Source organism: Ips typographus, linkage group LG5 (assembly GCF_016097725.1).
Source record: "Ips typographus isolate SLU linkage group LG5, UJ_Ityp_2.0, whole genome shotgun sequence".
In the NCBI taxonomy this organism is placed as follows: Eukaryota; Metazoa; Arthropoda; class Insecta; order Coleoptera; family Curculionidae; genus Ips; species Ips typographus.
The window spans coordinates 694,763-709,373 of record NC_138426.1 but is presented as its reverse complement, the minus strand read 5'-3'; the positions used below and the strand labels follow the sequence as shown (position 1 = coordinate 709,373).

At 34.0% G+C, this 14,611-nt stretch overlaps 1 protein-coding gene and 1 long non-coding RNA gene across 2 annotated transcripts in view; both read right to left on the bottom strand.

Moving 5' to 3' along the window:
• LOC145729203 (glutamate decarboxylase 1-like) overlaps positions 1–12,312 on the bottom strand; it is a 122,709-nt gene extending 110,397 nt beyond the window's left edge. Inside the window, exon 1 of the mRNA XM_081979873.1 lies at positions 12,142–12,312. Within this exon, the coding sequence (XP_081835999.1) occupies positions 12,142–12,143 (2 nt within the window). The 5' untranslated portion in view covers positions 12,144–12,312. The remainder of the gene's footprint in view (positions 1–12,141) is intronic.
• LOC145729766 (uncharacterized) lies at positions 3,089–10,409 on the bottom strand. Its single transcript, XR_014178462.1, has 3 exons — positions 10,312–10,409; positions 10,155–10,255; positions 3,089–3,734 (listed from the first exon to the last, which is right to left on the bottom strand). It is a non-coding gene; the product is annotated as an uncharacterized LOC145729766 (long non-coding RNA).
• Positions 12,313–14,611: the final 2,299 nt, after the last annotated feature.

Below are 14,611 nucleotides of genomic sequence, written 5' to 3'. Positions count from 1 at the left end.
GTAACCTAAGAGAAACAATAGAAAATTTGGTACAGTCAGGGAGAAAAACGGTGTCAAAATTTGAAATGTCAGAAATACAATTTGAAAGGACAGTCAAACACAAAATTGCTTGTAAAACCGATTTGAAGTATGAAAATTACTATTTTAAGCACATTTTTGGAATCCTCATTAAATTTTCTATCCAATAACCTAAGAAACAATACAAAATTTGGTACAGTCCGGTAGAAAAGCGGTGTTAAAGTTTGAAATATCAGAAATACAGTTTGAAAAGACATTCAGGGACAAAATTGCCTGTAAAATCTATTTAAAGTATGAAAATTATTATTTTAAGCACATTTTTGGAATCCTCATTAAATTTCCTATCCAATAACCTAAGAAACAATAAAAAATTTGGTACAGTCAGAGAGAAAAGCGGTGTTAAAGTTTGAACTGACAGAAATACAGTTTGAAAGGACAGTCAGGAAAGAAATCTCTTGTAAAACCCACTTGGAGTAAGAAAATAACTGTTTTAAGCAAATTTTTGGAATTCTCATACACGTTTTTAATTTGATAATAAAAAAAAAACGGTACAAAATTCAGTACAGTCAGGGAGAAAAGCAGTATCAGTTTGAACTGCCAGAAAAACATTGAAAGGACAGTTAGGGACAAAATCGCCTTTAAAATATACTTAAAGTATGAAAATTACTATTTTAAGCACATTTTTGGAATCCCCATTAAATTTCCTATCCATTAATCTAAGAAACAATAGAAACTTTAGTACATTCAGGGAGAAAAGCGGTGTCAAAGTATGAAATGTCAGAAATACAGTTTGAAAGGACATTCAGGGACAAAATCGCCTGTAAAATCTACTTAAAGTAAGAAAATTACTATTTTAAGCACATTTTTAGAATCCTCATTAAATTTCCTATCCATTAATCTAAGAAACAATAGAAACTTTAGTACATTCAGGGAGAAAAGCGGTGTCAAAGTATGAAATGTCAGAAATACAGTTTGAAAGGACATTCAGGGACAAAATCGCCTGTAAAATCTACTTAAAGTAAGAAAATTACTATTTTAAGCACATTTTTAGAATCCTCATTAAATTTCCTATCCAATAACCTAAGAAACAATAGAAAAGTTGGTATAGTCAGGGAAAAAAGCGGTGTTAAAGTTTGAACTGACAGAAATACAGTTTGAAAGGACAGTCAGGAAAGAAATCTCCTGTAAAACCCACTTGGAGTAAGAAAATAACTGTTTTAAGCAAATTTTTGGAATTCTCATACACGTTTTTAATTTGATAATAAAAAAAAAACGGTACAAAATTCAGTACAGTCAGGGAGAAAAGCAGTATCAGTTTGAACTGCCAGAAAAACATTGAAAGGACAGTTAGGGACAAAATCGCCTTTAAAATATACTTAAAGTATGAAAATTACTATTTTAAGCACATTTTTGGAATCCCCATTAAATTTCCTATCCATTAATCTAAGAAACAATAGAAACTTTAGTACATTCAGGGAGAAAAGCGGTGTCAAAGTATGAAATGTCAGAAATACAGTTTGAAAGGACATTCAGGGACAAAATCGCCTGTAAAATCTACTTAAAGTAAGAAAATTACTATTTTAAGCACATTTTTAGAATCCTCATTAAATTTCCTATCCATTAATCTAAGAAACAATAGAAACTTTAGTACATTCAGGGAGAAAAGCGGTGTCAAAGTATGAAATGTCAGAAATACAGTTTGAAAGGACATTCAGGGACAAAATCGCCTGTAAAATCTACTTAAAGTAAGAAAATTACTATTTTAAGCACATTTTTAGAATCCTCATTAAATTTCCTATCCAATAACCTAAGAAACAATAGAAAAGTTGGTATAGTCAGGGAAAAAAGCGGTGTTAAAGTTTGAACTGACAGAAATACAGTTTGAAAGGACAGTCAGGAAAGAAATCTCCTGTAAAACCCAATTGTAGTAAGAAAATAACTGTTTTAAGCACATTTTGGAATTCTCATAAATTTTTTTAGTTAATAGTAAAAAAAACTGTACAAAATTTACTACAGTCAGGGAGAAAAGCGTTGTCAAAGTTTGAACTGCCAGAAAACTATTAAAAGGACAGTCAAGCACAAAATCGCCTGTAAAATCTACTTAAAGTAAAAAAAAATACTATTTTAAGCTCATTTTTGGAATCCTCATTAAATTTCCTATCCAATAACCTAAGAACCAATAAAAAATTTGGTACAGTCAGGGAGAAACGCGGTGTTAAAATTTGAACTGACAGAAATACAGTTTGAAAGGACAGTCAGGACAAAATCTCCTGTATAACCCAATTGAAGTAAGAAATTTACTATTTTAAGCACATTTATCGAGTTTTCATGAAATTTTTTATTAAATATTAAAAAAAGGTACAAAATTTGGTTCAGTCACCGAGAAAAGCAGTGTCAAAGTTTGAACTGCCAGAAAAACATTGAAAGGACAGTTAGGGACAAAGTGGCCTGTAAAATCCACTTAAAGTAAGAAAATTACTATTTTAAGCACATTTTTGGAATCCTCATTAAATTTCCTATCCAATAACCTAAGAAACAATACAAAATTTGATATAGTCAGGGAGAAAAGCGTTATTTATCTTTGAACTGCCAGAAATACAGTTTGAAAGGACAGTCAGGGACAATCTCCTGTTGTAAGAAAATGATCTGAATCCCCTTCAAATGTCCTATCCAATAACCAATCCATATAATGGCAATGCTATTAAAAACGGTAGATTATTTGAAAATAAAACAGGATAACGGTAGAAGAATCACAAAAACGATACTAACTGGTAACAGTGATAAAACCTTCTAATGATATGAGTTAACACAGAGATAGGCATTGGTTATATGAGCTTTTTCCGTTGGTGATTCTAATATTTCAAAAAAAAATCACAGTTGGTTGATTATGAAGCTTTTTACAAGAAATAATCAAAAAAACTGATATTGTCTGTTTATGGATAAACCTTAGAACCAGACAAATGAATTGTAAAATAGTTTTTCAGCCAACTTAATGATAATAACCGACTTTAAGTAAACGCTTTTGTTTTGTTACTCGTACTACCCCCTTAATCAAATCTTTTCGATCAACCGTATCTTGGTTATTTGGCAAAATTCAGACAATTATGCAGAGATACATTGTGATTTAGTAGTACATTTTCTGAAACTTGGGAACTTTAAATTTAATATTGGGGGGGATAAGTTAAGACTGACAACCTGATTTTTTGAGTTATTGCTTGATGAAAGTTTTCAGGATCTTTGTAATGTCCAAACAAGTAAAACCTCGAATTGAACGAAACTTCTCGGATTGAAAACGCAAAAAAAATCGCTTTTATGATCGGAATGGAAATAAAAGAAACAAAAATGTATCAAAACGAAACTGCCGCTTTATAGATCCGGCTTTGATGTTCCAGTTTCCGGATTGTTGCGCCCCTTGGGCTGGAAGCAGTTTAAAATAATGACTCTCCTACACACACACTGAGAAAATTCAACAGGTTACGTTTTAATATTTAATTTTTTTTCCGGCCTCGGGGGCACTTTATTAATAAAATAACCGAAAAACATCCGCAGAATGTTTACTTCCTTAATATAGAACGTTGAAGCTTTTGTGTGGTTGCCTCGTTTACTCCCAGTCACGCATTTAAGTGATGTGTGTGGCGGGTCTAAAAGGCACAGCTCCTAAATTGGGTTTTCCTGATGAAAAGCCAAGTCGAAATAGGATTTTTCTGGTTGTCTGTCTATAAATAAATATGAGAAACTGACTTTTATTTTTCAGAAGAATATCTTGAAGAAGCAGAAGTTTGTAATTTTTTTTTCAGCAAAAATAGGACATAACGCAAATAGGTTTAGTAGAATAAATAAAAGAAAACCAACAATTTGCTGTCAAATATGGAATCTTACAGGATATGGCAACGCTGCTTTCACGCTGATGTTCAGTAATAATCTGTACAAGATTTAGGAAAAACTGTTTTTTTATAAAAATAACAGTGCTAATGGCAGGTAAATGTCACCAATTTTAAGTTTTTCCCTAGATTGGGTGTGTTTTTAAATTTAAACCACAATTTTGTACCAATACCCAGGATTTGACGAAACATTGTACTCTTAGAGATCTCAAAAAGGACAAGAGAAAGTTTAGTAGGATTAAACGATTTGAATCTCTGCTTACTGATCTTCGACCTATCGGGTATTTTGAGTAATTGACAAAAATTAGACAAATGTTATCGATAACTTAATTTTCTATCAAAACTCACTATTTTGCCGTAAACGGTCTCAGAAAGAATATATCTGCAAGAGAACCTTCAGTGGGAGTAAATTACCTGAATGTCTACTTGCGGAATATTTGACAAAATTCAAGGAAATGCTAGGAGAGAATTAAGATTCAATATCTCGGTAACGTGAAGAGCTAGGGAGGCCAGTTTCAGCTCATTTTGTAGTATTTTTTATCCTCTTTCTAATGGAGTTTCAGTGAAATCTATGAGAGTTCAAATAAAAAAGTTACGGTCATTCAAAAAATGCCGTTTTTGCAAAAAGTGCAATTTTGACAATTTTTGATTTTGCACCAGGAGGGTTTCAATGCACAGAAAAGGGCATATTTATACCAAAGAACCTTAAATAAGGTAAAATAAGCACAAAAAAGGCACTTTAAAATTTTTCAAAAAAATTGATAGGATGGGGGGGTATTAGGAAACTTTCTTTACTACTTTTTGGAAATTCAATATCTCGGTAACATGAAGAGCTAGGGAGGCCAGTTCTAGCTCATTTTGTAGTATTTTTTATCCTCTTTCTAATGGAGTGGAGGAATGGAGTTCAAATAAAAAAGTTACAGTAATTTTAAAAATAAAAAATACCGTTTTTGCAAAAAGTGCAATTTTGGCAAATTTTTATTTTACTCCAGGAGGGTTCCAATGCACAGCAAACGGCATATTTATACCAAAGAATCTTAAATTAGGTAAAATAAGTACAAAAAAAGCACTTTAAAATTTTTCATTTTTCATAAAAATTGGAAGAATGGGGGGGGGGTATTAGGGGCCTTTCTTTACTACTTTTTGAAATTCAATATCTCGGTAACATGAGGAGCTACAGAGGTCATTTTTAATCCATTTTGTAGTATTTTTTATGCTTTTTCGAATGGCGTAGGAACGAATTTCCTGCGAATTTAAATAAAAGAGCTACGATTTTTCAGATTTTTCAAAAAGTCAAAAAATTCAATTTTTGTCAAAAGTGCAATTTTGGCAAATTTTTATTTTGCTCTATAAGGGTTCCAATGCACTGCAAAGGGCATATTTATACAAAAGAACCTTAAATTAGGTGAAATAAGCACAAAAAAAGCACTTTAAAATTTTTCACTTTTCAAAAAAATTGAATGAATGGGGGGGGTATAAGAGGTTTTCTTTACTACTTTTTGAAATTCAATATCTCGTTAACATGAAGAGCTAGAGAGGCCAGTTTTGGCTCATTTTGTAGTATTTTTTATCCTCTTTCTAATGGAGTTTTAGTGAAATCTATGAGAGTTCAAAAAAAAAAGTTACGGTCATTCAAAAAATGAAAAAATGGCGTTTTTGGATTTTTGCAAAAAGTGCAATTTTGGCAATTTTTTATTTTGCTCCAGGAGGGTTCCAATGCACAGCAAAGGGCATATTTATACCAAAGAACCTTAAATAAGGTAAAATAAGCACAAAAAAAGCACTTTAAAATTTCTCATTTTTCAAAGAAATTGAATGAATGGGGGGGGTATTATGGGTCTTTTTTTACTACTTTTTGAAATTCAATATCTTGGTAACATGCAGAGCTAGAGAGGCCAGTTTTGGCTCATTTTGTAGTATTTTTTAGCCTCTTTCTAATGGCGTTTTAGTGAAATTGATAGGAGTTAAAAAAAGTTACAACCTATCAAAAATACAAAAAATGACAGTTTTGGTAAAAAGTGAATTTTGGACAAATTTTTATTTTGCTCCATATTGCACAGCAAAGGGTATATTCATACCAAAGGACCTCAAATTAGGTGAAACTATTTTGCCGTAGACGGCCTCAGAAAAGAAATATTTGGCAATAGACGTTTAGTGGGAGCAAATTACCTGAATGTTTACTTACGGCAATTCGACTCTCCGGAACTCAGGTATTTGACAAAATTTAGGAAAATCCTACGAGACAAATGTTGTAGATAACTTAATTTTCTATCAAAACGCGTAAACACTATTTTGCCGTAAACGTCCTAATAAGGAAGATATTTACGAGAGAACGTTTAGTGGGAGCAAATTACCTGAATGTTTACTTACGGCAATTCGACTCTCCGGAACTCAGGTATTTGACAAAATTTAGGAAAATCCTACGAGACAAATGTTGTAGATAACTTAATTTTCTATCAAAACGCGTAAACACTATTTTGCCGAAAACGTCCTAATAAGGAAGATATTTACGAGAGAACGTTTAGTGGGAGCAAATTATCTAAATGTTTACTTACGGCAATTCAACTCTCCGGAACTCAGGTATTTGACAAAATTTAGGAAAATCCTACGAGACAAATGTTATAGATAACTTAATTTTCTGTCAAAACGCATAAACACTATTTTGCCGTAAGCGTCCTAATAAGGAAGATATTTACAGGAGAACGTTTAGTGGGAGCAAATTATCTAAATGTCTACTTACGGCAATTCAACTCTCCGGAACTCAGGTATTTGACAAAATTTAGGAAAATCCTACGAGACAAATGTTATAGATAACTTAATTTTCTGTCAAAACGCATAAACACTATTTTGCCGTAAGCGTCCTAATAAGGAAGATATTTACAGGAGAACGTTTAGTGGGAGCAAATTATCTAAATGTTTACTTACGGCAATTCAACTCTCCGGAACTCAGGTATTTGACAAAATTTAGGAAAATCCTACGAGACAAATGTTGTAGATAACTTAATTTTCTGTCAAAACGCATAAACACTATTTTGCCGTAAACGTCCTAATAAGGAAGATATTTACGAGAGAACGTTTGGTGGGAGCAAATTACCTGAATGTTTACTTACGGCAATTCGACTCTCCGGAACTCAGGTATTTGACAAAATTTAGGAAAATCCTACGAGACAAATGTTGTAGATAACTTAATTTTCTATCAAAACGCATAAACACTATTTTGCCGTAAACGTCCTAATAAGGAAGATATTTACAGGAGAACGTTTAGTGGGAGCAAATTATCTAAATGTCTACTTACGGCAATTCAACTCTCCGGAACTCAGGTATTTGACAAAATTTAGGAAAATCCTACGAGACAAATGTTGTAGATAACTTAATTTTCTGTCAAAACGCATAAACACTATTTTGCCGTAAACGTACTAATAAGGAAGATATTTACGAGAGAACGTTTAGTGGGAGCAAATTACCTGAATGTTTACTTACGGCAATTCGACTCTCCGGAACTCAGGTATTTGACAAAATTTAGGAAAATCCTACGAGACAAATGTTGTAGATAACTTAATTTTCTATCAAAACGCATAAACACTATTTTGCCGTAAACGTCCTAATAAGGAAGATATTTACAGGAGAACGTTTAGTGGGAGCAAATTATCTAAATGTCTACTTACGGCAATTCAACTCTCCGGAACTCAGGTATTTGACAAAATTTAGGAAAATCCTACGAGACAAATGTTGTAGATAACTTAATTTTCTATCAAAACGCATAAACACTATTTTGCCGTAAACGTCCTAATAAGGAAGATATTTACAGGAGAACGTTTAGTGGGAGCAAATTATCTAAATGTCTACTTACGGCAATTCAACTCTCCGGAACTCAATTATTTGACAAAATTTAGGAAAATCCTACGAGACAAATGTTGTAGATAACTTAATTTTCTGTCAAAACGCATAAACACTATTTTGCCGTAAACGTCCTAATAAGGAAGATATTTACAGGAGAACGTTTAGTGGGAGCAAATTATCTAAATGTCTACTTACGGCAATTCAACTCTCCGGAACTCAGGTATTTGACAAAATTTAGGAAAATCCTACGAGACAAATGTTGTAGATAACTTAATTTTCTATCAAAACGCATAAACACTATTTTGCCGTAAACGTCCTAATAAGGAAGATATTTACAGGAGAACGTTTAGTGGGAGCAAATTATCTAAATGTCTACTTACGGCAATTCAACTCTCCGGAACTCAGGTATTTGACAAAATTTAGGAAAATCCTACGAGACAAATGTTATAGATAACTTAATTTTCTGTCAAAACGCATAAACACTATTTTGCCGTAAACGTCCTAATAAGGAAGAGATTTACGAGAGAACGTTTAGTGGGAGCAAATTACCTGAATGTTTACTTACGGCAATTCAACTCTCCGGAACTCAGGTATTTGACAAAATTTAGGAAAATCCTACGAGACAAATGTTGTAGATAACTTAATTTTCTGTCAAAACGCATAAACACTATTTTGCCGTAAACGTCCTAATAAGGAAGATATTTACGAGAGAACGTTTAGTGGGAGCAAATTACATGAATGTTTACTTACGGCAATTCAACTCTCCGGAACTCAGGTATTTGACAAAATTTAGGAAAATCCTACGAGACAAATGTTGTAGATAACTTAATTTTCTGTCAAAACGCATAAACACTATTTTGCCGTAAAGGTCCTAATAAGGAAGATATTTACAGGAGAACGTTTAGTGGGAGCAAATTATCTAAATGTCTACTTACGGCAATTCAACTCTCCGGAACTCAGGTATTTGACAAAATTTAGGAAAATCCTACGAGACAAATGTTATATATAACTTAATTTTCTGTCAAAACGCATAAACACTATTTTGCCGTAAACGTCCTAATAAGGAAGAGATTTACGAGAGAACGTTTAGTGGGAGCAAATTACCTGAATGTTTACTTACGGCAATTCAACTCTCCGGAACTCAGGTATTTGACAAAATTTAGGAAAATCCTACGAGACAAATGTTGTAGATAACTTAATTTTCTGTCAAAACGCATAAACACTATTTTGCCGTAAACCTCCTAATAAGGAAGATATTTACGAGAGAACGTTTAGTGGGAGCAAATTACATGAATGTTTACTTACGGCAATTCAACTCTCCGGAACTCAGGTATTTGACAAAATTTAGGAAAATCCTACGAGACAAATGTTATAGATAACTTAATTTTCTGTCAAAACGCATAAACACTATTTTGCCGTAAACGTCCTAATAAGGAAGAGATTTACGAGAGAACGTTTAGTGGGAGCAAATTACCTGAATGTTTACTTACGGCAATTCAACTCTCCGGAACTCAGGTATTTGACAAAATTTAGGAAAATCCTACGAGACAAATGTTGTAGATAACTTAATTTTCTGTCAAAACGCATAAACACTATTTTGCCGTAAACGTCCTAATAAGGAAGATATTTACGAGAGAACGTTTAGTGGGAGCAAATTACATGAATGTTTACTTACGGCAATTCAACTCTCCGGAACTCAGGTATTTGACAAAATTTAGGAAAATCCTACGAGACAAATGTTGTAGATAACTTAATTTTCTGTCAAAACGCATAAACACTATTTTGCCGTAAAGGTCCTAATAAGGAAGATATTTACAGGAGAACGTTTAGTGGGAGCAAATTATCTAAATGTCTACTTACGGCAATTCAACTCTCCGGAACTCAGGTATTTGACAAAATTTAGGAAAATCCTACGAGACAAATGTTATATATAACTTAATTTTCTGTCAAAACGCATAAACACTATTTTGCCGTAAACGTCCTAATAAGGAAGAGATTTACGAGAGAACGTTTAGTGGGAGCAAATTACCTGAATGTTTACTTACGGCAATTCAACTCTCCGGAACTCAGGTATTTGACAAAATTTAGGAAAATCCTACGAGACAAATGTTGTAGATAACTTAATTTTCTGTCAAAACGCATAAACACTATTTTGCCGTAAACCTCCTAATAAGGAAGATATTTACGAGAGAACGTTTAGTGGGAGCAAATTACATGAATGTTTACTTACGGCAATTCAACTCTCCGGAACTCAGGTATTTGACAAAATTTAGGAAAATCCTACGAGACAAATGTTGTAGATAACTTAATTTTCTGTCAAAACGCATAAACACTATTTTGCCGTAAACGTCCTAATAAGGAAGATATTTACAGGAGAACGTTTAGTGGGAGCAAATTATCTAAATGTCTACTTACGGCAATTCAACTCTCCGGAACTTCAGGTCACAATGGGTCCGGCTAGCGGCCTAAGTGTCTTCTCCGAAGGAAGCCCATCTAACAATATCACCATCTGGTAGCTGTCAAGTTACATCACATGTTTTTCGTGAAGTTTGGTTTACAGTGGTTTTCTCACCTAATCGTGGATTTCCTATGGATTTTGAATTTACCACAACTGCCTTATGCAAACTTGAGCATTGTCGTGGCAATGTGCATGCCAATTCGTGCTGGTTATATTATCAGGAATGAACAAAGCACGCAACAATTTAAGTTTGGTGTAATATCTCACATAACGTCGCTGAAGCGTGGCAACCCAGCCGGATATAAATCAATAGGACACGAAGGTTAACGTACTTTGAGTGTTGAAAAATTGCTTTTTATTTATTTAGGGCTGCGTTTGCCTACTGTTGTATCACTCTGGCACATGTTGAAAGTGGTGTAATTATCCCCGCCCAGACAATTATTGTTTGGTGTAAATGGAGCCAAGTTTTTAACAATCTCCTGAATATTTCGATTAAAACAGAATTATCAAGACCACAATACACAGATGTGGTAAAAGAAAACAGAGAAACATTGATAATTGCATGAGCGAGACAAAGACAAAACACCTGGCAAATAAAAATCCCTCAAAATCAAATAAAACAAATAATGGTAAACACCTACTAGACTTTTAAGTTTTCTGGACATTCCAACCAACCGAAATTAATTTTTTGCTTTATAATGTTAAAAACATCATTTTCTTAAATTAGAGTCACTTAAAACCATCAGAAGTACACTGTAAAGCGCCCTTTAACGGCCACAGTAAAAATGTGTCCAAATTCAGGTTTTGTATCTCAAAAAACCCCTCAAGTACAAGATTAGAAAGTCATACGTTACAAAATGTACATTATATTTAAAAAAATCGTTTTTTTTTTTTTACTTTACCACCCTGTATCTCGAAAACGGAGCAATTTCAGACTGAGGTAAGTTGCTTTTTTTGTTGTCAGGAATGTGTAATAGAATTTTGTACGGAATGTTTAGAGACACTCTGTATTGTCACGTTTAATTTGGCACTATTTCATTAATTTACGAAACCGGTGCGGGTTGCAGAATTTGGGATGACTACATTTTGTGGCACGAGACGGAGTCCCCGACCGTCTCACCAACGGATGTCGGTTGTTTCTCTCGTTTTCCATATTCCTGCATAGCAGCAGTGATGATTTGTCACATTCTGACTATAACCTTGCCTCGTGCATTTTATTATTTTGCAATCTTCGAATATCTGCTTGAATTTAATGAATTTAAGTTTTCTAAATAATACGAATGTCTATTCGTGTCAAAGTAAAGTGGTCAAATAAGTTCAAGGTCTACACATTAGTATATTGAATTACCTTGTAACTGTCAAAATAACCAAGTTATAGACTGGCAAATTATGTGCAACTATTTCAATTACAAGCTAGCATATGGTATAATACTTTTGCTACCACTTATAAATATAATAAATAAATATAAAGCTAGCATTGCAGTTCGGACAGTTATGACGTTTGTCTTTGTACTATAAAGGGGGTAAAATTTGAAATTTCAAATGGGACAACCTGTATATTTTAGTATTGTTGAATTGCGCACACTCAGAGCTACACAACGACCCAATATTATCCCTACAAAATTGTTACAGTTTCTGAGATATTTTGTATTAAAATTGGTGTTAACCAAACCAGAGGTTTTGAAAAACAGCGTTCCGTTTCAAATGGTAAAAGTCGGAAATTTCAAATAGGACACCCTGTATATTTTATCAGAGCTGCCCAGTGACCCAATATTGTTTCGCTAAGTTCGGTTATTACTTTTTTCATGAATCAGACTTTTTTCAACTGACAGTTATCCCGTGACTGCCTTAATAGTACACAAAGTATATAATCCCCAAAACTAACACTTTAAAAACACCTTTTACATGCACAAATACCAGAATAATTAAATGGATTGTACTTACATTTGTTACACGATGAGGGTAGTTTTCTGGAGAATTTGGCACTCGGGATTACTATAATACAGAAAATGGATTAAAATTTTATTAATTTACGAATACGGTGCGAGTTGCGGAATTTGGGACGACTACATTTTGTGGCACGAGACGGAGTCTCCTGACCGTCTCCGACCGTCTGCCTTACTAACGGATGTCAAGCCTTATTATTACCAAATCGGTTTAGTGATGACATTTGGCTCATAGAGCTGTACAGGGTTGCTTGGAGTGATATTTGGACACAATTCAACTTAATATCATCCAAACCGAGCTGGAAAATAAAACACGCGGTATCTCGCCGGTCCATTCGGAGTTATAACCTTTTGGATTTCACGAGGCCGTGCTGTTTGGCACGTTTCCATGTCAGTTTTATCAACTATTTTACTGCCGCCTGTTTTTGCAGCAATTCGACCGGCCACGGCCCTTTTATGATGATCTACGACGAAGCCGGGAATGGCTCTTGCAAAACGAAACGAATGCCGCAAATATTATTTGTTTTTCGGGAACTGGACACGCTGTTTTTGCGCTATCAATTTCAAAAAAAAAATCAAAAAAGTGGGGTCTGATGTAGGTCGGAAAGACTTTTCAAAACTGTTTTGTTGTGGCATCCAATCTGTGTATATACACTGTAATTACTGAGACATGTAATGAAAAACTGAGGTTACTGTTACATGGTAGGCAAATGAGCAGTTTACACAGAAGCAAATGGAAGAACTACACTTTAACTATTAAAACCTATTTGTATGGGCAAATCAAATGTCACGAAATCATTTTTCGTTGGCAGTATCTTTTAAGTTGGAGAGGATTCACGTAATGCAAATTGGCACATAAATCCATTAACTTAACATTCGTTAAACGATTTAAAAGCCCTCATAAATAGCACCAACTCAGGACGTTAATAATTCATCTCGTGCCCATCAAATCACGTCACAAAACCTAGTTAGAGCCAACTATACAAATAAAATAATTGATTCCACTAGAACAGAGCAGCCAGTTTCAATTTATCACTATAGAACAAGCAACCAACCCTCTATTTCTATTCGGATAATTTATATGCCGGATCGTATTTCTATTGCGGCTGACGCTTCAGCATAACCTGAGGTAAATACGTTACATCAATCAACCTTTTTGCTTTCGGATGTCTGCGAAACTGACGGGTTTATCAAACTGCCTTATTTTAGTAATTTAAATTTAGACTAAAAACTGTATTTAAGAAAAAAATAATCTAATCTTCTTCTTTCTTTTAATAAATATTTTAGTTCCAAGCAACACTGAACCGATCACTAAACCGATTTAGTAAAAATAAGGCTTGACATCCGTTAGTAAAGCAGACGGTCAAGAGACTCCGTCTCGTGCCACAAAATGTAGTCGCCCCAAAAGAAAAAATACTGTTTCTTGTGAAAATTACTTCCATCGTTCAAAAATGTCCCTAAAACATTTTTTCACTCCAAGTGAGTTTTATAGGCAATTTTGTCCTTGACTCTCCTTACAAACTATGATTCTGGCAGTTCGCCTGTAAAACACAATTGAAGTAAGAAAATGACTATTTAAAGCACATTTTAAGAATCTTCATTTAATTTCTTATCCAATAACCTAAAAAAACTAAAAAATTTGGTACGGTTAGGGAGAAAAGCTGTGTCAAAGTTTAAGTTTGAACGGACAGTCAATCTGCCAGGAACACAGTTTGAACGAACAGCCAGGGGCAAAATTGCCTGTAAAACCCATTTGGAGTAAGAAAATTACTATTTTAGGCACATTTTCAGAATCGTCATTTAATTTCTTATCCAATAACCTAAAAAAGCGCCACAAATGTGGATTTGGCAATTCGCAGTGTTATGAGAAACGGTAGATTAGATTATATACAATAGAGATTCACCTCTGGTGGTTTTTAATAGGGTTAACCGAGCAAATCTCACTCACTTAAATCACTTTAAACAATAACTACTATATTAGCTACTCTCAAGTTCAGTTATAGTTGCTCTACTTATCCAAATGAAAGAAAACTAAACAGGCAAAATGCTCTATTTAAAAGGTTACCACACTATTTATGTAGCTGTTAGCTATAATCAGGCTGTGATTTCAGTTCACGTCACTTTTAACTTCCAATCTGGAACAACCTTCTTAGCTACAGCACATATCTGTCCAGGTCAATCAACTGTCCCCCACCGGGTCCAAAAATGAGTCCCATAATGATAACTCTATTACCAGTTAGGCAAGGACCATAACCAGGGGCCGTTTTTATTTCCAAAAAAGGACCAAAAAGCACAAACGGCTCATCACTTCCAACTGCTGGAACACAAAATGGTAATTCTGATAAAAAGGTGTTCTAGTCACAACCTATGATGGAAGGATTTGAGATTACAGGCCTCCAAATGAATAAAAATACACTTAACAGAGGAAATGTAGTGAGCGATTTTTAGTAAATGAGTGGGGCAGGATT